This window comes from Ambystoma mexicanum, chromosome 9 (genome assembly GCF_040938575.1).
Source record: "Ambystoma mexicanum isolate Mex_15411 chromosome 9, UKY_AmexF1_1, whole genome shotgun sequence".
NCBI classification, from domain to species: domain Eukaryota; kingdom Metazoa; phylum Chordata; class Amphibia; order Caudata; family Ambystomatidae; genus Ambystoma; species Ambystoma mexicanum.
The window spans coordinates 709,293,141-709,319,012 of record NC_090931.1 but is presented as its reverse complement, the minus strand read 5'-3'; the positions used below and the strand labels follow the sequence as shown (position 1 = coordinate 709,319,012).

The following is a 25,872-nucleotide window of genomic DNA, read 5'->3' as shown; positions in this document are numbered from 1 at the left end:
GTAATTCATATTGAATGACTCCTCACACAATTGAATTTACTTCTGGCTACATGCCTCCCTGTGATTCATAAATTCCAAATAGTATTTTGGCTGGCAAGGAAGTACATGTTTCTTTCTTGATTTGTGTACTCTGAATGTAAAGTCTTGGAACAAGGCTTCCTCCCTACCTATGGACTCTAGCATCGATTTTCTATGTATACACTTCACAAACTTAAAGGATAGCTTAATGTTAATGCTTTCCATGTGGCCGAGCTCCATCAAAGGTAGGTGACAATAGTAAATTAAACTAAATATTTCTTAAAATCACCCTTAGAAAATATATCCATTTTAATAGAAATGTAATGAATTCAAAATATCTTAATATAAGCAATATTTTGTTTATTGTAGTTTTTCATTAGGCAATGCAATTTAAATCCAGATTGACGGATCCATTTTAGTTAACGTATCAAATAAACATTAGGCAGTTTTTCAGAATTTCACAATCACTTTTTTCCATGATTTCACTTGTTGTATTTACAATTTTCTGTTGTGCTTTTTGAGCTAATTTAGTAGCTGTCCCTGACACGCCTGATAGAGCTGACTCTGGGACTGATGGCACCCCAGTCGGTGTATCTCCTGTACTCGCCGGGTCTCAGGTAGTACTGACGGCCTCTGTAGTTGGGCTCCTCATAGAAGATCCAGTGCCCGTCCTGCACATTGCAGGAGTGGATGTCATTGTAGCGGAATTGCTCATAGACGTGTGGACAGTCGTCTGAGAACTCCATCATCTGGCCTCCAAAGTTCTCTCGCTCGTAGAGCCTGATTCTGTAGGAGCCACGATGCTGTGATAGGAACAAGGTAAAAGAAAATTTGACAGCTAGGTAACATAAATTCAAAAATTCTAAATGTCTTTTTTTTTTATCTCAACAATTTTTTTTCTCCCTGCAATTCGTTTTGGTTGTGTCTATCAACTGGTCCTGCTACAATGTCATTCTCACGTCATATCCATGATACTGATGCTATATATCATCAGTAACAGTTAACGGCTTCTTGATTTATCTCTACTTTCTGTCACCATCACCCAGACAGCTCAGCCTCCCACTATCTAATATAATATAGTGCCATTGCACAAACATCTTTCATGAACACATATCAATGCTTATCAAAAAGAATGTTTAAAATATTTTAATTTAGAGCAATATTATCTCACTAGCACAGTAAAGGGCACAATTGTCAAAGAAAAGTTTTAGTTTTACCCAGAGGAAACCAAATTCAGCTCTTGTCATGAGAAATAGTCATGTTTCTTTCAGTAGGGGCATCAGGGAGATCGCTTTAGGAAGAGCCTCGCAAAAATCACTCTCCATCCTGAGAATCCTGGGGCCAGTGACCTCCGGAAAAGGTCATGGACAAACGAAGCAAAACGTACCTGTGGGGTCAAGCGGCAGGACCTAATGGAGTCATTGTAGCCCATCCACTGCTGGAAGTCAGGGTATTCACCCCTCTTGAGGAAGTACTGGTGCCCCCTGTAGTTGGGGTGCTCATAGAGCATCCAGTTGCCACTTTCCACCCGGATGGAGTTGCAGCGGCTGAAGTAGGAGTTCAGCTCTGGGCAGTCAGAGCTGCACTCATAGGAGCGGCCCTGGAAGTTCCTGTCCTCGTAGAAGATGATCTGTAGGGATATGATCAAAAACAAATTGTTGATCGACTTTCATAATTAATTCAAAGTAGCCACATAAACAAGTGATCTGATGATTGCTAATGTTAATGTATTGAACTGCATATTCAGCATGGGATTGCTAGAGGGTAGAATTCCGACGGTAAACCTGAGGACTCAGTCACATTTTCTTTAGTAAAAACATTGGGCCTCATTACGACCCTGCTGGTCCGGAAACAACGGTGGCGGTAAATCCGCCGCCACCATTGTTTCCGGACCGGCTGATTCCGAGTTCTGCAGGCAGGAGGTGTCACTCCCGCCGGGTCTGACCTGGCAGGAGTAACGCCCCCCCCCCGCCTGCAGGCGGAAATGGAAACACCGGCTCCTTCATAGATGGAACCAGTGTTTCCATTGTCCCCATCCCGATGGAGTCCTATGAGACTGGGTCACCGGGATTGTAATGCCCCGGTGATTCCGGCAATCATAGAGGCGGAATAGTAATTCGAGTCCGGCGGCAGCCTGCCGGTTTTTCAAGCACGGCTATCGCTGGACTCCTAGTGAGGCTCATTGGGCCTCATCACGAGTTGGGCTAATAGCGCCAGCGTTATCTGCCCTACCGCCAAACCCACCGGCGCTATTAGCGTCGGAGCACGAGTTTGGCACAACGGGAAATCCCCATTCCCCATTGAGCCCATTCGGGAATGCCCCATTGGGCTCAATGGGAAAATGTTGCGCTCTTACCGCGATGGATTTCCCGCCGGCAGTATGAGTGCGAAATTTTGGCAGATTTCCCCCCAGCTAAGAGCTGGGGGGAAATCCGCCGAAGCCCTGATTTGGCGGACCCTTAAATCCAGCGGTAACAGCGCTGCCGCCGGATATAAGGGTTACCGCCAAATTCGTGATCAGGCCCATTGTCTTTCATATCCAATGACACTGAGGTGTAGTCAGATATGTTATGTAGATACATGATTCCATGTTTTCCCAAGGGAAAGGTCTTACACACAAGTGGTGATCTTGTGGGCACCAACTTCACATCTCTCGACTTGTCTGTCACTTAGCTCATATGTGACATTAACGTGAGCTCGTAATTGGATTATGAAAGGATATAGTTTTGTAAAAAAAGAATGAAGTAAAACATTTGGAATAGAATGGATGGTGATACTAAATATTAAAACAATATATGAAGATATTGAATACCCCACACTTATTGGGACAAATTAAGAATTTTGATAGAGCTCTACTCCTGAATGTTTTGTGACCACACATGTTACCTGCTGCATGGCAGGTTAAAACCTGATGCTGTAGCAGGTAATCTGCAAGACCCTCCCTAATTCATCACAGACCGGCACATGGTGTGACTAGCAAAGGGAGTGTTCTATGACTGTAATCACCTCCCGCACCGCCACCACACCATTTCACATGGAGCACTCCATCACCCATAAAGAGATCCTGGTAAGACTTTGATCCCAGGCAATCATCCAACAAACAGTGATGTTTCTCTCTCTGGGCATGGCCTGGTTACTAGTGAGCTGTTTACTGTTTATGGCTGAAGCAAAACCAACTTCCGGGATACTTTACTTGCGTCCGGAAATGCAATCAGCTGCTACTAAAACTGGCTTTAAGTGGCTTTACATGATGTGCATCTCCTCCAATCACCAGGGAAACCTCTGCAGGAACAATGCCAACACCACATGACACTTGCCCACCTTACGTATGAAATACCACGAGCATTACATGACTGCTCTGGCAGGTGCTAATCTTGGCAATATTTCTATGATGGACAGCTGCTGGCCGCATGCTACTATAATCTGTACTAAACACCCCAGGGACAACTACTACAGGTGGTAATAAAAATTAAAAAAAGAGTTGGCAGAATATATGCCGGTAAACGAAAATCACTTTGGGTAAGAATGTACCAATGTTGATTAAATACCCTACCGGATATAGTTTATTTAACTTTCAAGGCACAGCATGAAAGCACTGCCGCACAAACCACTGCTCGATAAGTTGCCGGATGGCTGAACTGTCTGTTGCTTTCAGGTGTCTGCAACCTTTTACTTTCCAGATGTTTTGGACTACATCTCCTATCAAGTCAATCATGACGATTCTTGTCAGTGGTAACCTGAAACATCTGGAAAGGTACAGGTTACATAATTCTGTTTTAGGATTTGGCAAGCTACCCTCTCTTCCTCAAAGTGCTCTGAGAACCAGCCGCAATGCAACGTGGTATAATTTATGAAAACCCTCAAACAAAACACACTTATTCAATGGATTAGAGACGCGCCTGCGACGTAAAGGTTCCCCTCTCCCACTTGTACCTCATGTGCAGATGCTTCATGCAAGTTGTTCCCATAAAGGAACATATATAACTGTTTATCAATGACAGTTAAGCAGCCTGTCTCTGCTTTATACCTCGGATATGGATTCTGCATAAGGCTCCACTCATCTAGGACAGGGACACATGGTAGGCTGGGTGCCCAAGGATCCCTATAAGTCCTTAGGATTGGGTGGGCTTTGTCGTTTCCTATTCACACTCCTCATCATTGCTTACAACAATTGCTTTGCATGCCAATAAGCAAAAACGTGTGTCCAGTGAAACGCTATCAAGTTACAAAATGAGCATTAACCCCTTAAGTGCCAAGGACGAGTATGCTCGTCCGTTTTTGCATAGACTTGCATAATAGCCTGGGTTAATGAGCAATGGACATGAAAGCTAGACTCCGCAAGACGCCAGAAGAAATCTGGGCTGTTCCTTGCTCAAACTGCTCCCTCTCTGAGTATGAAAACATGAATCCAACATGGGGTCAGAAAAATATTGTCATGGATGGTTCAGAGGAATACGTCAATCACTGCTGATTTCCTCTAGATTGGTGGCTCTTCTTTTCAATCCCAAAATGTTGTCTTAATTGTTTATTCTGGAACCTCTTTCCCAAACTAGATTTGTTGTGAGCCAAAACAGTGTGTAATACAATCCCAATTAGGGCCTGATTCATGGATGATTTTGCATGGTGCAAAGTACTTTTCACTGGTGCAAAGTCACTTTACACTGCAAAAAACACTTTGCACTGTTGCATGAATCAGGGTGAAGCAGTGCAAAGTGTATTTTTGCAGGGCAAAGTGACTTTGCACTGCCAACAGACACTCTGATTTATGTAACAGTGCAAAGTGTCTTTTTGCTGTGCAAAGTCACTTTGCACCACTGAAAAGTACTTTGCACCGTGCAAAATATTCCATGAATCAGGCCCACACTGTACCTGATTACTAGGATAATGTACAGCAGTGGTGAATAATTCATTGCGATGTAGCATTTCCTTAGTACCAGGATTGGGAACCTTAACTGGTCTGTTGGCCTCATTACAAGTCTGACAGTAACCGTGCCGGTAAATCCGGCAGGCTGCTGCCAGACTTATGAATTTTTGTGGTGCCTAGCTTCACGGAAACTCCAGGGGATTACGACCCCAGTGTTCCTGGAAGTCAGGCGCTGGAAAATCATGAATCCCCATTCCCATTAAGTCCCTTAGGACTCCCTTAGGACTCAATGGGAATGGGGATGACGGTAGCACCAGCACCGTTAATAGCAGTGCCGGTGCTTCGTGAAAGTCTGTGAGCAGGTGCTATCCCGTCTGCAAGGTCAGACCTGAAGAGCGGGACGGCAGCCGCTCGCAGACTCGGAGTGTGCCAGTCCAGTAACAAAGATGCTGGTAGGCTTACCGGCCCCTTTGTTTCCAGACCGGCACACTCGTAATGAGCCCCCATGTGTTATTTAATTAAAGTATTAATTAAGACATGTCAATGTTCATCTAGAAACCCAGTAGGGATATGACCATCTAAATAATTTAAAAATAAGCAGGGTATTCTGATACTGAAAACAGAGCGAGCTGTCTGGCTGCTGCTGACATCATCGCTCTAGAGGAATTCAAGAAAATGAACGTAAATGCCACGTGATGTTTTAGTTCTCTGCGAGTCATGCACATTTTGTGGTATGATGAGTGGTGGCGCTGCTTCATCACTACTGCCACAAAAAACATTTACCTAAATTCCAGTGAATGGTGGCTGACATACGTATCTATTTGTTGTAATCGCAAACCATTTCTTAACACAAATGAAGAAACGTACCAGTGCAGGCATAAAAGATGCAGGCGGTCTGATTCACAGTGTTTTATTCGGATGCTCCTGTTGAAACACGTTTTGTGAATCAGGCCCAGGCTCTCATTGCAAGTTTAGCGGTGCAGTACATTTTTGGCAGTATTTCTGCAACTGTACCTTTTTTGGCGGTCACAGAATTACCACATGTTGACTCAGACCACTGAATCGGGACTCCAAAAATGGGGACTAACACCACCTTCCCATTCCTGGTAATCCTGTGGTAAATCCACGGAGCCGAGTGGTGGAAATATCAATGGGGTTGGCAGTAATTCCATTTACCGGCAAACTCACTTTGAGGCCCACAGACATTTACAAAGGGGGATCTGACTGGGCTCCTAACAGAGTATGCAAAATGGCGTCTACTGTGCGCTTATTCCAGATGCAGATTTTTCGGAATCAAGCTCTATGTTTCTAAGAAAGAAACGGCTAATGCAATGGATCTTTGCCAAGGGTTACCATCAAAACTGAAACTCGACAGTTTTAACTGGACGTGGATTGGTTTCCCCCTCCTAATCCCCATCAAGGGCGTCAGAAAACGAGAAGACAACTATCGGATCTGGCCGTCAACAAATGTAACAGGTGTACCTGTGTTTAAGAGTGAAAAGACAAATATGGCGATCTCTTACCTTGCCCATTTCGGCTGTAGGATAGATGCGAGACCCCGGTGTTTTGGGATGAACAGAGCACAGGGACTGTGGTATGGGATGATCAGAGCACAGGGACTTTTATACCGTGGCCCAGAGTGCTGCCTCTGCATACAGTCTGTACAGTCCACTAGGGAATCAGGAACTTTCTGTCAACTCAGGGGAATCTATACAGTAGTTGTTAGCTTGCAGTACTGAGCAGCCGAGAGCGTTCGCTTTCTATACTGCCATTGTTAGTTGTGGGTTTGTTCAATCACGTGCTGCTGACCATTATACAAGAAAAATAATTTAAAAAACATCGTACCCTATCATATGTCGTTCTAAGTCAACTTACATTTCTCACAGAAAAGAGATTGTATTTTTGGAAATCGTATTCATGGCTTGTGTATTATGAGACTAAAAACAAACATGGCGCCTGGGGTCTGGCGGGTTTATTCAGAAGGTGGCTGCCAGCTAATGTAATCTGGTGGGGATTCTTGGCTTTTGGGTCAGTGTGGTGCAGAAGGAGACGTTTCTACTCACTGCCTTTGTGGGACGCCAAAGGGTTGAGGACCTTCTTTTTGCCTGCAAATGGTAACTTTTATACCATGATGGGGGCACCCCTCAGAGAAATCTAATGGCCCCACAACTAGATATTTGTGTGTTTACGGGAGAGAGACCCAAAACGTTAGGTGCACCGAAGCAGAGGCCACCAACTTGGAAAGGACTAGCTACAAAACAAAACTTTGCAAAAGCTGTTTAATGTAAAAATATATTCCTACAACAAAACAAGTCTGCCTTAATTACAGAGGAATTTCTGTCTCTGTAGACTCTTCAGGTGTTTTGGACTACAAATCCTATGATCATTCACCATTGACCATGATGGGTTGGGATGACGGGAGTAGTAGTTTGTAATGTCTAAGGATTGCAGATGCACTAAGTGGACACACATTCTTCCTGTGGGATATAAAAGCCTGAGTGCATAGATTGCATAAAATAAAAAATGCCGCTCAAGAATTCTGCATAAACCAAATCTGTGAATGCGCCGATCTCTGATTAGACCCTTAGGGCCCAATTCATGGAAAATTTTCTTGGTTCAAAGTGATTTTGCACTGCTAAAAGTGATTTTGCACTGCCGATACAAACCCTGATTCATGGAACTGTGCAAAGTGTATTTTTGCAGAGCAAGGTCCGTGCAATGTTTGAACCTCCAATGCGGGTCACTTTAGAGCTCCGAGTACCTGGGTTGGTTCCTCCGTCTCAAACGACTACCCAGCTGATGCAATTATCATTCCTACTTTATGTTCCTTCTTCCTGTTTTCTGTTCCCTTCCATAACAAATAGGTGTCTGACTTTATGGCTTCAATTTCCATATCATGTCCCCTGAATCAACTGAAAAGAGACTGATAAGAAGTCAACATTTCAGTTCATAAACCTTTCTGTCCTATCTAAAAAATGTGAACATTCTTTAAATATGAGAACTGCAACTTATGAGTCTTCCATTTGTGGTGTGCCTACCTCCACTGCTCTTCGGGGCGCATGCTCCCCTTTGTTTCCTCCCCTGGTTGCTTGCAGATCCCTTTGCTGCCAATTGCCCACCTTCCCCCTCCACCATTGGTAGCTCCCCACTCCGTTGTAATGATCGCTTTGAAATCTACTTCCCTCACTGGGTACTTCCCTCTATGACTTTCGAACTGCTCTGTTGTTTCCTGAAGCTAAATCTGCACTCAATAAATACCCTAACTGATATAATAATAATTTTAAAAAGTATTTATTTAAAAATATAAACAACAGTGGAGCATGGATGAAGCTTGCTGAGCATCTTTGAAGACCTCAATGTCCTCCACAACTTACCCTCTATGGCCAAAGGAAATTCTTATGTAATCTGCTTATCATTTCAAACAGTGGTCCATCTACTTAATTTTTTCTCAGCGCCTTCCACAGCTTTTCCCTACACATAGAATCAAACACAGGTTTCAGGTAAAATTACTAAATAAAAAACTGAAAAAATGCTCCCTTTTTAGAGGGCCATATTTAGTTGTGAACGGCAAGGTTATATAGTACTGCTGCATCATACTCAACCCTCTCCTACGAATTGGATTTCATTATCATCTACCCAGTCGTGTTATCTAAAAAGTAATTCCTTCCTAAGCTCTTTACAAATTGATGGAAAGAGGACATTCGGTAATAAATAATACATTTCAGATTCACTGATCTCCCTTTTCATATATCTGGATGATGGGACATATTTCCCATTTCCCTGAAATCTCTTCGCCGCTAGTAACAGCGACAAACTCTCACCAGGCCCCAAAAGTAATAGTTGGATTTGAAAGGATCCACTGGGACGTGTTTTACGCCCAGATATGTAAGCACTGCACCTCTACTGTCTTACTAGTTTGTGTGGGGTATTCCTATTGGCCCTCAATATGGTGGTCCAGGTGATATCTGGGCAGTCATCCCTGTGGGGTTCCTCATAAGGACTGATAAATTGCTGCTCCCATTTTGCTGTGTGGACATTAGTTTGAATTCTGGGGCGAAACCACTCATGACCTTTGCCACTAAGTCCCAGAGAGTCTTGAAGTCATGGATTTACTCACTTGTGTATTTATTTATTTATTTACTTATATAGCGCCAGGAACCCACGGGCATCAGGGCACACAATGACACAGAGACTTTCAATAAACGGGACAGAACATGCAAGGGGGATATCAGAGTTTCCTAGTGAGTATGTGTTAACCCATTTTAAACAGTAGTGTATTCGATTGGGCACGAAAACTACTGAGATTTTGTTCCAGTCAAAGTTTGCTTGGGAGCACGTTCCACATCTGAGCGGCCATCGTCGGGAAGGCTCTACCAAGTTCTTCTGCCTTTCTGAATCTGAGTGTGTTAATCTATCCCAGGTTAGCTGAACTTCGAGCCCAGTTGGGAACCTAGGAAAACGTCTGCCTCTTTAGGTACTTTGGGGCATGGCCATAGAGACATTTATGGACAATGTTGGCAGATGTGAAGTGGATACAAGCAGCAATGGGCAACCAATGGAGGGATTCTCTCCCTGCTGAGATATGTTCCATCTAGGGATGCTCTTAATGATCCTGACTGCATCATTTTGGAGTGTTTGCAGCCGTTGGATGCACTTTTTTCTTGCCCCAATCAGCAGGGAGTTGCAGTAGTCAATTCAAGATAGAATAATGCCTCTACCGATTGAGGCACTGCTTTCTTTTGAGATAAAATGTTGAATATTCCTCATTAGTTTCAGATGGTAATTGCATTTTTTTACCGTAGAGGTAGTCTGTACTTCAGTATTGATGTCAGCGTTGAAAAATACCCCTAAGATCTTGACTTTCTCTGCAAAGGTGATAACGGCGTCTTTGATACACCAATGATGGTATTCCTGACCCAGTTTTGCTCTGGCCCCTGGGCTCCCAAACAATAGTAGTTCAGTTTCCGATTCATTGAGGCAGAGACAATGCTCTGTCATCCAACTCTCTATTGCATCGAAGATCATGGTCAGGTTCTCAGTTTCCTTCACATGGTCTCAGCTGATCTCTAGTATGAGTTGGGTGTCATCAGCGTAGTTGGCAAACCTAACCCTGTATGATTCAAGCAGATCGCAGAGAGGTCTGATGTAAAGATTTAACAAGGTAGGCGAGATCCGTGCTCCCTGACAAACTACGCACCAGATGGGGCAGACTGCGATGAGATACCATCCCATGAGATTGTAGAGGAAGAACCAAAAACCCATACCAGAAGCTCTGCCCCATGTTGCCTTTATGTTGGGAACCAGAAATTGCGAGACATGCAGTACCAGTGAGGATGCCTGTCCCACAAAGAATTCTTGAAACAAGGTATCCAATGAGAAAACCCTATATGCATTCACGAAGATATGATGGTCTTCTGGACAGAGTCCCAGAAGAAGTGTGAAAATGGATGGAGAAAGAGGACTGGTGACGTCATGAAAAGCAGCACTGACACACCCAGAAAAGTCAAACGACAAAACAACACAGACATTCTATAAGATCTGAAGATGAGGTATCAAAGAGAGCATCATTTCAGGCTCCAAATGGAGATGCTCATGCAAAGCAACTCTGAAGAAAATGCAAAAGTAATTTAACACTTGTACAAATGCAGTAACGCAAGTAGACAAAGTAATCTTGAGGCTAGCTACGTAGTGAATAGATTGTGACGATGCCCCAATGTATATACATAGGAATGTATAGAACCTGGATGTTCTGCGATGCACTTTAGCAAAGCTTGAACCCCATGAATGGAAAGGGTTTCATTGTGGCACAGTTGGAAAATAGCTAATGACGAAAGAGAATCCAAGAAAGGCTCACAATCTTTGCACGTGCTTCTCGCCTAAAAAAACTGAACTCGTTCTTTTGCAATGAGCGCTACACCCCCACCCATGCCTGCTGGTTGATTATGACACTTGATGGAGTATCCCTGCCACCGCGATGGTTGGGCCCTTGGCCTCAGATAACCATGTCTCCGTTAAGCAGAGGATGTCAAGGTCTAGGGTATGCACTAGATCATGAACATCCAAAGCATGCTTATTTAGAGATCTCGTATTAAGCAGAGCCAATTTGATTTTGCTGCCGTCAGTCAACACCGGGGGCAGCCAGACATGGCATGACTTCTCGGAATGGTCGGGGTTACGGGTGAAGTGCGGGCTTTCTCATTCTCCACCTACGTCCTGACTGGTTGATTAGGTGGAAGCAGTATTTAATTTCACAGCCAAATAACGGTCAACGCTTGCAAGCCATGCTGCTTTTTGTGCGGCATTTATCAGGGGGAGGTCTGGTGATTAGCCCACACCTGATCTGGCTTCATTTGTAAAGGATGTATACAAACGGAGGTATCGTTAGAATTCCAACTTTCCCACTTATGTGAATTTTTCAGTACCGCTGCGACGCGTGCGTCACCGGGCGATGACCGGCAAAGACCGGCTTGTCCCTAGTGCGCCTGGTAGCAGGACCAATAGAGCACTGGGGCCGCTGAGTGTCAGAGTTTTTCCTGCCCACAGGCTGAACAAGAGTGCAGGATGCTGAAATGTAGTAGAAGTACGTGCTAATCACAACACTCAGTTAACTTCACACTCTCTCAGTTAAAGAAAAAACAAAGTCACACTTCAAGAATGCAATAACATTTCAAAGTGAAGGGCGGAGTTACGGTTCCCCCATTCTAACAAAGGTTTCAATTTCAGAATCTATAAATCTGCTAAACACAAAATCCCTGACTCGTTCTGTTTGGATAAAGGTAACGAACACGGCATGGCAGATGGAATACAGAGTAACCTAACGTTCTCAAAGGTGGTCAGGAGAAAGCTAGCTAACAAATCTTTGCTTTGCAATGCTTTAATATAAATTGATCTCACTGAATTGAAATCAGCTGAACATTGTGACATTGATCAGTACTAAGAAAATAACCTTGTGCAGGAAAGTGAAATACAACTCTGGACAAACAGATGGATGACAAAATTTAGCTGGGGATAGATGGTTTCAAATGTAGTACAAATGAGAAACGATTTCATGTACAAAAGGTAAATGTAATCGGAGTTTAATCATGTGGACTCGAATTGTACAATCCAATAAGCAATGCAGAAAAGTCTGTTAGTTGATTTTCTGCAATTAAGTTTCGTAACAGGGTCGGACTGAGACAAGAAATAGGCCTGGTCACCCAAAAAAAAGTGGCCCAACCTCACGACCCTTGAGCTCTGATGACATCACCGGAAGTGATGTCATTTGACCCACCCCAAAGTGACATTCCGGGAAGCGATTAAAAAAATACCTTTCACCCCTTGACAAAACAGGAAGTGGCATGAAATAGCATTGTTCCTAAGTACACAAAATTCCTGTGAATACAAGCAGACGTCCAAGTCCAAATAATAATATGTTATTGTATAGCACTTACGCTTCAGCTCTTTTTTATAGGACAAATATGCATAGAATATCACCCAACCTGTGTTGGTACTCATTTATAGACCTAAGAAGGATGAAAGGCTTTTTGGAGAAAAAGAATGTGAAAAAAATAATATTTTTTTTCAATTTCTTTTCCTTCCAAACCGGCCCAGGCATGGCCAGAAACTGGCCCCCACTCTCCAGGGACGATTTCGGCCTGGCCAAAGGGCCAATCCGACCATGTTTCGTCAAATGATATTATGAACACACTTATTTCCCATATGTGATGTTGTTGATACATATTTTATATTGCATAAAATAAGAAGGGCATGAGGACATGTTTTTATTAATTAAAACAGAAATTACTGTAAAGGAGTTCGTTGTTGCAGAATTGATTACATTGGAGAAGAGAAAATAGACACCATGAACAAGCATAAAATATACATTATGTGAAACAGCATTTCTGTACAAGTGAAGAAGTTCTGTGGGATGAACATTTTGATTCAACTTCTTCTGGCCACTCCTCTACTAAGGATTGGGCCTGACTCAGAAAATATTCGTGAATTAGGCCAAATCTCTCTGAATCAATCTAGTGGGTGCTCTACTGCATACCAATCGCATTAAGATCCAGGAACAGCATTTGCTTCATTATGGCTTTCACTACTGAGGGGCATGGCCGGTAATGGCCCGCCCACCCGAGGCCATAGGTAGGCCCGAGCGAAGCAAGGTCTATAAAAGCCATTCGTACACCAGGGTTTATCCAGGGTGCAAATATATTTTTTTTTTCCACAAGCGATTGGCTGCACAAGCGAGGCAAATTTCCAGAGGGTGCAAAAAATAAGATGGGCACCGCCTTAGGGAAAAGGGAGTTAGTCCCTTTTCCATTTCTATGCTGGCACCTGGGAGTGGGAGGAGCGCCGGACCGGAGCTCAATGCTCCGGTCCAATAGGCAAGTAAGGAGGGAGGGGGTAGGGAAGAGGTTGGGTTAGTTTGGGAGAGGGGGGTTAGGTAACAGGGAGTGGCTGGAACAGCAGGCAGAGAATGTGTATTCTTGCCCGCGGTTCGAGCCACCTGATTGGCCAGTCACACTTCCCTGTGTGCAATTTATGCTTTTTGACTGTGCTGGAGTCTGAGAAAACATTTAATCTAGAGGGAAGATGTTTTCTGCGCACCTATTCCGGTGCAAGGTACTGACTTCCTCCAGTGATTTTAAACCTCAGGACGTTTTGAAGTCAATAACATGTTTGAGAATGTCAAGAATTAGAAGCTTCGAAGCCACTAATTGCAACACATTTAAAATATTTCTAGTTGTGGAGTCTCGGAATGATTCTGCATCTTGGTACTGGCATGTGTATTCCATCCATATAGGGGTTTAAGAATGTACAGTCTACTGGCGTTTTCCTATTGGGCAACACTACTTCTGTCATCAGTGCTCAATTTGTGTGCCACTAAATTGGGTAATAATAACGCCTATCATCACACTGCTTTGAAGAGCAAGGAATGTGGCACGAAGCAGTTTGTGATATTATCATTATTTTTTTTAAAAAACATAGGCACCTACATTTTCTGTTTTGAAATGCTAATAATACTAGACCAATGCAACATCAAGCTTGCTCATATCCTTTGTATATTTAATTGCATAACATTTTCTACACAATGTATATACCTTTATCACTAAATAACTTTCGTGACTAGCAGCCCTTGAGACACTTTTCATTTCAGTTTTCAAACCATTTTTTCGCCTGCCAGCTTTTTAGTCAGCACGAAGAAAAACACAGACAAAGTACCAAATACTGCTGTTAGTGTAACACGTTTGAAATGGCGCTCTTTTGTTACTGCTCATAGGCAAAACAACGACTGTTTTACCTTAGTGAGCAGAAAAATCTGTGCGCATTCGCACGGTATTGTTCGCTCGCACACAACAGGCTCAGAGGATGTATATATACGACGCTGGAGTCCCACGCAGCACACCGAGGTTTCGCGCCCACTAAGCAGCAAGCATGGGGAAGGTAAGTGAGAGATGCCGGGGCGGGTTCGGTTTTAGAAAAGCCCCCATCCAGTGACTATGAAGAATAGAGCAGCCCGTGTGGAGATATGAGTGTTCTGTCCAGGCTTTGACTTCAGGTTCCAGAAGCTACCTGAAGCATAGCAGGGTGGGGCTGCCTTCCGCCTGTATCTCCTGCTTGTAACCCTATGCAATTCTCTCTCTCTATTTCTCTCCTCTTTATTTTATCCTATTACTGTAGTGCAGCCCCTTTTTGTGCAGCCCTCCATTTCTTCTCAGCTAGGTTATCTGAATACATGTTGACATACACACACACAAGATTTTGAAATGAGAAAACCCCCCAGAGTGGCACTGCACACACAGAGCTCCCCCGAAATTCATTTCTCTTTCCCACCAGTGCTGTTTTATTTGTTCAGGCATCACCAGAAATGACGACTGAGAATCAGACATACACAAATCCATGTATACAAGTAGATTATATTTTCCATAAAACCTCTCATTTATAGATTATTCTGTTTTTTAACTCTGGTGTATAAGAAGAAACCTTGAGGTTTAAAGTTCTGACGGCAAAGCTTGGTTTGTCATTTGTCCATGCCAACCAAGAGCCTTTTATTATTACTATTATTATGATGATTATTATTACTCAGGTATTTATTGAGAGTGGGCCTAGCTTGGGGATACACCAGAGTGCTTTACAAGTCATAGGGGGAAGAGAACAGGGAGAGAAGCAGACATACAAGGGAAGGGGGATAACAACAGAGGAGGGGGCAGGTGTGCAGTTAGTCCTCAATGGATCTACAAGCAACTAAGAGAGAAAACCGAGGGGAGCAGCTCACCAAGCCTCAGGTTAGGTGGGCAGTGAACCTGGAACTAGTTGTTAGGGAGGAGCCATTCCTTGGAAAGAAGGGTCTTGAGCTCCACTCTGAACTGAAGCAAAGGGGCAAGTCTCATTTTAACGGGGAGGAGGTTCCAGATTCTGGGGTCGTAGACAGAGAAGGCATGTGTTCAGGTTCTTTCCTTCTTCCTTACATCAGTGTAGTTCAAGTCTACACATGTCCTTAGGTCTGGAAGATTGTTGGCCTCCAGAGATGAGGTAGTTAGCAAGTTATCGCAGGGACTTGACAGTAATAGTCTTTTAGATAATGCAGCGAGATTTGAAGGTGATATGTGCTTGCAGTGGGAGCCAATGCAGTTCCACGAGGGTGGTTGATTTGGTCGAATTTGCAGAGTCCTTTGATGAGTCATGCTGCAGCATGTAGAACACATCCCAGGGGTGCCAGTGCGGTCATCAGAAGTCCTTCCAGAAAGGCATTGCTACTATCCAGGTGGCAGAGTGCCAAAGCTTGGACAGCAGATATGAAGTTGTTTGCTGGGATGAAGGGCTTACTTTTCCACAGGGGAGAAAGCTGGTACCAAGTTGTTTGTGTCTTACTTACTATGTTCTCCTTGAAGGAGAGGTGTCTGTCAGTGTAGAACTCAAAGAACTTATTGCTGGAGGAGTTTATGTGTGAACCCCTCAAGGTTCAATGCAGAGAGCCAGATCTGGATTTCAGGGTGTTTGGTCTTGTTGGTCAACAGTATGATTACAGTTTTGGAGATGCTGAGCCTCAGGTAAGCACTGGGCATCCAGGACTTGCTCAATGTTAGGCAGGCCTTGAGCCTGTGGATGTTTTCGATGGAGCATATATTGAGGTAGAGCTGTGTGTCGTCTGCATTTTGTGGCTACGGATGTTGTGTGGAGCCAAGATGGGTGCGAGCAGTTCCATGTACAGTTTGAAGATCAAGGGAGAGAGGTTGGATGACTCCACAGGTGATGGGTAGGGTTGGTGTTCTGGAGGTATGCATTTGGATGAAATGGAGGTGGTTAGAAAGGTTCGATTTGAACCAGCTGAGGACAGTCTTGTTGATCCCCATGCAGTGATGTAGAATGTCTGCGATCGTCTGGTGGTCTACTGTATCTAGTGCTGCTGAGAAGGAGAAGGGAACCAGGAGGTAAAGATGGCCCTCAGCGAGGATGCTGAGTTCACTGTCAATCACTGTGATGTTAGCCATTGCGGTGCTGCATCTGAAGCTAAATTGGTAGGACTGATGGAGGTTGTTGGTGTCGGTGTGTTGGAGCAGTTGCATGCCTTCTGCTCAGAGAGGAGGGCTGAAACACAGGGTGTCAGCAGTGTTGTGTAGAGAAGATAAAGATGCTATTGTAAACATCAATGAGAGGTGATCCTGCCAAATATAGAGTCAGTCATTCTATGTTTGTGAAGACCATGTAGAGTGCTTTTTAGTTATTTTGCCATGGCATTTTATTGCACGTAGTGGGGGACGGACGGACTAAGGCATCCCACAAGTGCTTTGTGCGTATCTGCATATGTTTCCTTCCTTTTCTTTACTTTTAAACTCCACATATTTACTCTGTAAGATTACCTAGTTTTCTTTCACTTGATAGATCGACTAACTTTATTATTATTATTATTTATGGACAATTTGGGCCTAAAAATAAATACTAAGAAATCTGCAGTAATGGCGTGCGTTGGTAGAAAACGTCCTGTGCCCATGAAATCCATGCTTTGTGCAGGAGAAATCATCCCCAGAGATAAGACCTTTGACTATCTTGGAATTCGTTTTTCGGAGGCCTTAAATGGCAAAGACCATGTGGCCAAACAATCTGTCAAGATGAGTCAACAGATAGGTGGTATCTTTCGGTTTATGTCGAAGTGTAGGGGCCAGCCTCTGGATGTGATTCTTAAGATTTATGGCACCCAAACTGTGGCTTCCACTCTGTACGGTGCAGCTATATGGGGCTTCCAGAATGTGGTGGAAATCCAGAGTAAGGAGAGCACATTTTTTAAAAATCTGTTCGGGCTCCCGCCCAGTGCATCTGGAATAGCCGTCCACAGGGAGTTGGGTGTGGAGTTTCGGGAAGATCAGTGGGCGCTGGCCCCTCTTTTATTCTGGGTCAGGCTGTGGGCTAATGAGCATGCTTCCCTGTGTCATACCATTATACGCACTGTGCTGGGCAAATGTGGCTGGAAAAAATCCCCTGGCTAGCGTATGTCTCTTCAACTCTGGATGAAGCCAACTTAGGTTCCCTTTCCTCACCTGATACACTCATATCTAAGAGAGAGGGGACCGTTTACAAAGCTATGTTGGGTGAAATCAAAGTAAGAAAAAGATTTTTGCTAGAGTATGGCCATAGAAATGGCGAATTTCACACCAGCATTAACTGCATAACTGGAATTCAACCTTACATGCTTTGGGGTATGTCGAAAAAGGACAGGTGGTTGATCACGAGGGCACGGTTTGATTGCCTTCGGCTGCAAGGTAACACTCATAAGTGGAAGGGTTTTCCTGACACAGCGGGCTGCCCGGTTTGTGGACACTGTAGATAGGATCTCTCTTACTTGCTGTTCCTCTGTACAGGGTATGTTGGTATACGTAAATCGACCCTGATTCCTGCCCTTAAGAAGACGGCGATCTGCACACATAGTGCTGCTCTTGTGTTCCTTATGAGTGCTGAAACAGTTTATACAGCATGGGCTCTTTTGACGTTCTTGAAAAGAGCGATGTATTTCAGAAATAGTATTCTGAAACTGCAAGGTGGTGAAGGTCTGTAATAAAGCATAATAGCATCCGTAATGGGACAAAGGTTTGTGTACTGCTTTTTGTATGATCCCTCACTCTACTATTTTTAATGTAGCCTTTGATGAGGTAACCATTTGACAGCTAATTGTATTTGTATGCTGCTTTTGGAAATGTTTATCAATTCTATTTTTATGGAAATGTAATTTTATGAATTTGTAATTTGGATTTGTGCAATAATGTGTTTATTTGTTGTTTAATGGTTGTTTTTATACATCCGAATAAACTTGTTTGAACCTGATTATTATTATTGTATTTCTCATTATTATTATGGTATCTCTAAGTGCCAAAGGCAATGCCAGTTTTCTGGGTTTGAAAGCAACATAATGGTATAATCCATCTGTTATAATACTCCAGTTTTATTCCTGTTGTGCTTTGTATGCCCCTAAGTTGTGTACTGTGCTGCATTAGTCTACTTAGCCAGTATATTTGGAGGTCAAGATGGAAAAAAGAAAGGCTAAGTCTAAACTGGAGGAGGCCAGAGACAAAAAGGCCAAAAGGAATATAGTACTGTTGAAAGGGAGCCAACATTAGCAGACGTTGTGCCTCATTATAACTATTGCGGAATGGGTTAACGGGCGCCGCTAATGGTGGCAGCGCCGTTAAACCCATTCCGCAATATTACGAGTCCCCCTTGCAGGACCCGATCTGGACGTCTGGTGTCACCAGATGTCCATAGCGGGTCCCGTGAAGGGACCAGGGAGCTAACAACAGGCCGGTCGTAATCAGCCCGTTGTTAGCTCCTGCACCCATTCCCATTGAGCCCTATGGGGGCTCAATGGGAATGGGGAAGGTCCGGGCCTGGGTTCCCTGCAGGAGGAATTACCGGGCCCTCCGAACTCGGAATGGCCTGGTAATTTCCCAATCAGGGAACCCGGACCCAGAACCGATTTTGGAGGCAGCCATGGCGCCAATAGCGCCATGGCTGCCTCCAAAGTCGTAATGAGGCCCATTATCTTTATTGGAATCCTATTTGCCCGAGATATCAGGCAAATTGGAGGCAACAATTATGTACTTAGAAAAGGAACTGTTGGTTACCAGACAATGCCTTGCTGTCCATGACGACCTGGAGGCAATCCCACTGGTTCTGCCACAGCGATTTATTGATGGGCATGATGGGAATGATGGGAATGACAGCATTGGGGCAGTCCGGGCAGAGGCAATTGGGCTTGGCACTGACTCAATTACCAGGGACAGCCCCAATTGTCTGACGATGCCATTTGTTGTGCCAAACATCTTTGTGTTGAAGCATATGGCATAGGAGGTGTAGGTAAAACACCGGCTAAGGGAACTTGTACTGATTCCAAACTTAAATAGTGGTGATGGGAGGGTCGGGGAGGAATTGGATGAATCTGTTGGGAACAATTTAGGTAAGGAAACTGACCTAGAATTTGTACAATCATTAATGGAGCATTTTAAGGAAAGTATTGGAAACATTGTAAAAGAGTCATTGCAACCAATTTGGGATTTTCTAAAAGAAAGTAAAACAATACTTTTCACATTTTTAAATGGCATGGACGATGTGGTCAGATAAACTAAAAATGAAGCCAGCTGTGTAAAAAGTAGCATGACTAGTAGAATTACTAAACTGTCAGTTGAACCATTGGGCAGTGACAATCTCAAAGACAACCTACCTCATGCACAACCTGGTATAGATCAGAATATAACTGTTTCTGACCATTGTATTCGGGGGAACCCCAAACCTATTTTTCCAATTTTTAAACCAATTACAGGGTCATATGAGGGCCCACATAACACCACTGAATCGGTGTGTAAACCAGGCATAATTATGGCCCCATTAGCAGAGGTTACAATCACCTTGAGCCTTCCAACACCAGCTGCCCCATTGGTAGGGATTATAGTCAGAGTACACCCTCTACCCAAAGGTTCTTTTGAATCTACGGTTTCTTTAATTAACAAAGCATCCCATTGGATAAATACTAATTTGAATGGGCACTGCCTTAATCTTAACTCCAACGCTATGGCCAGTAGAGTAGAGCGGGTGTGAGTTACTAAAACAATGGAAAAAGGAGATTGTCTAGTTTTGTCGTTTGCATCCTGTCATGTGGCAGTTTATGTACTTGGTTCCACTTTAAGATACCCTCATCAACATGCTTTGACTAAATTGGTTTCTTTATCCCTTTTTTATACATGGAGTGTATGTGAGATAAGGGGAGGAACAATTGAGCAAACCTCGAGCAAAAAAACTTCCAGGCAGTAACTACCCCATAAATTCTAAAAATGTATTGGCAACTGAGGGAAAAGTGGTATTGAATGAATCTAATAAGCTGTCAAGTGAAAGTTCATTGATTTTGAAGAACCGTTTTGACCTGTTAACTTCATTAGAAAAAATTGACTGATCCCATCATAAGGACTTCAAATTGCCTAAGTGTCCACGAGATCACCTGAGTGATGGAAGAAGAGGGGTCACTCTTGGTGTTCCTTTGGATCCTAATAAAACCCCTGTTGATGACCCCAGTGGTGTTAGGGTACTATCTTGTTCCTTACTTGGATAATTGCGGGCGTAAAAGATAAGTTATCTGATCATCAGGCGATGTTGGTACTCTTTGAATATGGGATTATCCTCCTGCAAGAAACCTGGGAGGAAGGGGATATCGTACTTGATGGTTACACAGTTTTTCAAGTCAAAGCTAAAAAAGGAAACGTGGAATATATTATGGAGCTCTAGACACCTTGTTCAAATGCTCCCTTGGCTGTAAGGCAATCGACGTAGGAAGCAATTTTGAAGTCCCAATGCAAGCACTTAGGGCAATGCCGACATTTGGGAATCCTATATATGTGTTTATATTTTTTAACAGTCCCAATACAAATAGATAGGTGGATTGTATTGCTGCAATAAAGCAGGAAATATAAGATCTTGTCAACCGGTCTATGGACAAGGATGGATTGTTGCTGGTGGGGTCCTAAATATCAAACTGGGTACTGGTCCAGCAGAGGGTCTATTTGATCCAGATGAAGACCTTGTTCTGGACCTACCGCTTCCTGATATGTCAGATCCAAGGATGTGTAGTGAAGGGCTAACATTTTGGCAATGATTGATGGTAATGGGAATCAGATCTACAAATGGTAGATTTCCTGGAGATCAGCCTTGCGCTGTGAGGTTCAGAAATTCAAGAGGGAGCTTATTGAATATTTCTTGGTAACGACTAACGTGGGGGATGATTGACAATTTTCAAGTTCATCCAGGACTCTTCAGTCATTACTATGCCCTCACCCTTACTTTGTGGTGGGGTAGCGGTGAGGAAAGAGGGGCTATGTTTGAAATACAAGCATCCTTAAATAAAATAAAAAAATCTGTAGATTTCTTTGTTGATAAGTGTGGGCATTTGAAGTGAAATTGTATAGCACAACAACAGTCAAGAACACAATCTAGTTCGGCCTTAATAGAATGGTGCAAGACACAGTGCTCTGGTTTTAAATGTACTGCTCCTGTCTTTGGAAAATGTGGGGCTTCATTTTCCAGAGGTCTGTTGTTATTAAGCTTTATGGATGATAGGGTATTTTACCTTCTAGTCCAATAGATAATTGTCGTCTTCAGCTGAGAAACAGGACAACATCAGTAGTATGGGGCATGCTTCACAGCAGTTTGACAACTCCCAGATTTGCATTGAACCAAGGTCACCAGCATCTCCTATATTGACAACCAAATTCAGAAACCATATCACAAATGTAATGTGGACTATTTACTTCTAACAGATCATCTTCTACGAGGACAGGAACTTCCAGGGGCGCTCTTACGAGTGCAACTCTGAGTGCCCCAATCTGAGTTCTTCCTTCAGCCGCTGCAACTCCATCCGGGTGGAAAGTGGTAACTGGATTCTCTATGAACACGACAATTTCAGGGGTCATCAGTACTTCCTGCGAAGGGGAGAGTACCCTGACTTCCAGCAGTGGATGGGTTACAATGACTCAATTAGGTCATGTCGCTTGACCCCACAGGTAAGTTTTGCCCCATTTCATTTGGTTTCCAAGGATGACAAATGGACGGATAAAAATAAGAGTGAGAGGGATTCTGAGAATTAGGTTATTATCAAACATGAATGGTCACATTGCCTGCCACTAGTATTAACTCAGACCTATAACAGGAAACTTGGGAAAAATGGAAATTGGTCACACCATGCATTGCTTCTATCTCAGTGTAGAAAATCCCTATGCTCTTGCATAGCCTGACTTTTTCTAGATCAGTATGGCTAGCGAGCTTAACTAAAGCCAAGCTGAAATTAAATTCTGACTGGTGGCCGAATGCACGGCCAAAACATTCCTCTTTGACTCCACCTACCTTGCTTTTGGGAAAGTAGCTGTACAATGGAATGTAGCACAATTTTGCAAACTTCTAAAAGGCCATCCAAATGATCTCAGATTACAAGCGTTTGAGATGTGCAAATGTGCAACAGGCATGCACGCTTACAAGAATATTGTATATTTATTATGAAGACTATACCACATTATTTACATCAGATGCCATAACATGTTATAGAGGGTGTATTGCGTGCAAGGGGGAATATGGTTAAACCAGTACAGATATGTGGATGTTATCTAAAATCTTATCAATCCTTGGGATACATATTCAGAGGCTCAGTTGAAACACAATCTAAAACCATAACCTAAGTTACTTATTGACTAGATAGATTCAAATTATGTGGGCCATAGACTAAAGGCAAAGTTGAAGGCTCAGTGCATATCAATTTCTGTGGCTGGTGAATAATTTTGGTATGCACCTAGGAAAATCTTAGACCTGTTGAAAGTCAAGTTCCTTTTCCTTTGATGTTTTGAAAAGTACAAGCCACCTGGTGGGCACACCCAAGCATGTGTCTCCCAGGCAGAAGAGGTCAAGTTTAAACCTATTATTGATTATTCCTCATTATTATGTGATCAGATGTTGCCATATTTCTTTGGTGTTTCAGAGGTGAACAACCAGATGCGTGCACTCAAGTTGGTGATGGTCAGTTACTCAGCAGAGGGGGGTTCTCCCATTCAGGTCAGTGAGGGAGGAAAGCTCTAGTGCAAATAGTCTGCAGAAACTAGGAGCCTTTACATGCAAGACCGGTGTCGGCTGAACATTGCCTAAAATCAAGTCCTACTTCCAAAGGCCTAGAAAGGGAATGCAATGACTCTCCTACCCAAGTATTGTTCAGTAACTTCATTGTAGTGCTGTGGTCAGGATTTCAGTCCAGCCTCCATGAATAACCTCTCTTTTCATTTTCATTTGCCTTATGTAATTTGGAAGGAAAGCAAACAGAGATTACCTTGATTGCTTGCCTATGAGAGAGTTATTTGACATTTTTGGTCAATTTCATGAAAATGACATGGTTCCGCATCTGGGTCCAACAAAAGTAAGGGTCAGATTTAACCAAAATGGCACAGTAGATCACTATTATCTCAATCAATCTAAATTATCAGAAGGGTTATATGACTCAAAAGAGTAGGTCCACCAAAGCAAAATGTAACGAAGACATAGGTTTAAATGGAAGGCCATTGTTTTTGACTATCTGCACGGAGCAATGCAATTTTGAATGGACTTTTGCACCAACCGACCATTGTCAAAACATTATTTAGCACTTGCTGGTTGGTGAAAACCAGGTGTACAATTGCCATGCACTGGAGAAAAATGATATGGCACTGGCACAATTTATGTCACATTGGACCTGATTTTCAAAAGCGTTTTACAATGGTGCAATCCCATCGGAAAATGCTTTATAAATCAGACCTACTGCTTTAAATGTTCACAAGTGGAATGTCTTGTTCTAAATGCCCAAATAGGAACCATGTAAAATAAACATTTGCGACACAGACTACATTGTTTCACATTCGATTGTATCGCATTTCACTGTTAGGGGAATAAACAATAAAGTACAATAGTTCTCACTAGTCTGTCGATTGTAATTATGAGTATTCTATTGCTTCTCCAGGGCCGGATCTTAATTCATGCATCTGATTCTATTAAACACTGCATTATCTATGCGATGAAGGGATAGAGTGTAGCAAATGTTGCTGGTATTGTGTTTGCGTCTATAATGAGGCATCTATAATGATGCATTGCTAGAAAAATTGCTAATGCAATAATAAGCGGTAGTCCAAGGATATCAACCAATCTGCTTGATTTGTAATACTACAATTGGCACGGCCAACACGTGATGCCAGTGTCCCAGCATTGAAGGTTTCTTGGGAACATTTACTTGGTATTGTTATGGGGTTTTGGGTGAAACATGTTCATGCTTGAATAATCTATTGAAACACCATCATAAGGCATAACATTATTTTACATGTTAATGGGTAATTAGGTTGCATATTGTTGAACCCTAATAACAAGAGACTTTGTAAAGGTTTGCAGTCGGGAAAATTAGAAGATTGTAATTTATAATAATTGGTTATTTATAACACACTTAATACCCAGAAGTTCCTCAGTGCGGACCCAGGGATCGAACCTGTGTTGGTCTACACCGTCTTGCTTCCAAGGAAAGCGCATTGTCCCTGAGCTAGCATCCGGCGCCATGGAGGAGCCGGCACTGATCATCGAGCTATGATTTTATGATTTGCACCTGCTATCCGATTCTCAATTACTACAAGTGGAACACATCTGGATGTGCATGGAACATCTTTGAGATGCTCACAGGCAAATGCTATTCAGACAATTAACTCAAGGGCATCTCAGAGAGGATCCAGGCAACTTCAGGCTTGCTAATATGTTTCATCCGTGAGAATCAGGTATAAGGTAGCAGGTGCAAATGCTCCTGACCCTCTTCTTCAGTGCAAATATTTCATAATTAGGCCTGCAGATCACTTTTGACAAGCAGAGGTTGCTATGGACATCGCACTAATAAAGGTAGTGCTAGGCAAAGGCTTAAGTGTGCTTTGTCCTGTAACTTGTTTTTGTTCAAGAAGCGTCCTAATGCCAGCTTGCCTCCTCTTCTTGTCCCCTTTATCGTCATAGCACGGTGGATCCTACAGAATAAGGGTTTATGAGCGGGAGAACTTTGGTGGCCAGATGATGGACTTCTCTGAAGATTGCCCAAATGTTCACGAACAGTTCCGATACAATGACATCTACTCCTGCAACGTGCAGGATGGACACTGGGTTTTCTATGAAGAGCCGAACTACAGGGGACGTCAGTATTACTTGAGACCCGGCGAGTACAGGAGGTACAGCGACTGGGGTGCCTCCAGTGCAAGGGTTGGTTCCTTCCGAAGAGTCAGGGATCACTATTAAATTATCCATCCTGTGGAGTCTAACATATATCTGCAGCATAATAAATGAATAAAAAAAATTGGTTGTTTTTCCTGCTCATTAATACCAGAATGCCCTACGTTTGTAAACTGAAATGATAATTGCTGGTGCATTCATTTTATCCTTTACTGATAACTGTGTTTTTTTTAAATTTTCACATTGCCATCCATTCTATATTTGTTTAAAACTATATTTGCCAACAAATGATGATGGAGTATATAAACTCAGTTACCTTTGGACCTTGAGTGTTTGCTAAAACAAGAGCTTGCAAATAATGGTTGTCAATACTGGTATATTGGAAGACCGCACCAGCGCCCTTCCTGCTGTAATCGAATGAGCAGCTTGACCCTAAGTCCTGATGCTGTGCAGGTGTTATCACTTACTGCAGACATTTGATGCATCACTTATGATACTCTTTCTTTCTCCAGTAAATCCTCCTGTGTAATTCCTTCTTACATCAGGCAGTAGAAGACGCATGCTTTTTACCAGATACATGTCTATCTTTCCTTTGCTGTGGGCGTACATTACGTGAATTGTTATTTTTGAAATATCCCCTTCTTATTCCGCTAGGTATTTCACATAGACCCGAGTTTCCGTCTCGAACGTCTCCAAAGTTCAAAGATTATCACCTTTCTTTTGCATGAGCTGCCCTCTAATTTACTACTATCCCTAATTCACCACCTCCT

At 43.1% G+C, this 25,872-nt stretch overlaps 2 protein-coding genes across 3 annotated transcripts; one reads left to right on the top strand and one right to left on the bottom strand.

Annotated features, from left to right (window-relative positions):
• Positions 1-378: 378 nt before the first annotated feature.
• On the bottom strand, positions 379-6,457 carry LOC138489730 (gamma-crystallin M2-like). Its single transcript, XM_069617375.1, has 3 exons — positions 6,406-6,457; positions 1,406-1,648; positions 379-821 (listed from the first exon to the last, which is right to left on the bottom strand). The coding sequence occupies exons 1-3, from the start codon at positions 6,412-6,414 to the stop codon at positions 546-548; spliced, it is 528 nt and encodes a 175-aa protein (XP_069473476.1). The 5' UTR covers positions 6,415-6,457; the 3' UTR covers positions 379-545.
• A 9,660-nt stretch (positions 6,458-16,117) lies between these two features.
• LOC138489729 (gamma-crystallin-3-like) lies at positions 16,118-25,168 on the top strand. Of its 2 annotated transcripts, none has more exons than XM_069617374.1 (3): positions 16,118-16,126; positions 21,658-21,900; positions 24,893-25,168. In XM_069617374.1, the coding sequence occupies exons 1-3, from the start codon at positions 16,118-16,120 to the stop codon at positions 25,166-25,168; spliced, it is 528 nt and encodes a 175-aa protein (XP_069473475.1). The 2 variants fall into 2 exon arrangements, with proteins under 2 accessions (XP_069473475.1, XP_069473474.1); XM_069617373.1 differs by lacking the exon at positions 16,118-16,126 and adding an exon at positions 18,725-18,733.
• The last annotated feature ends 704 nt before the right edge of the window (positions 25,169-25,872 follow it).

What these genes read in the sequence shown, in the direction of transcription:
- LOC138489730 (XM_069617375.1), bottom strand. An exon ending in CCTGCCGCTTGACCCCACAG is followed by an intron (nt 822 to 1,405) that starts GTACGTTTTGCT and finishes TTCCTATCACAG; the next exon opens with CATCGTGGCTCCTACAGAAT.
- LOC138489729 (XM_069617374.1), top strand. An exon ending in CATGTCGCTTGACCCCACAG is followed by an intron (nt 21,901 to 24,892) that starts GTAAGTTTTGCC and finishes TTATCGTCATAG; the next exon opens with CACGGTGGATCCTACAGAAT.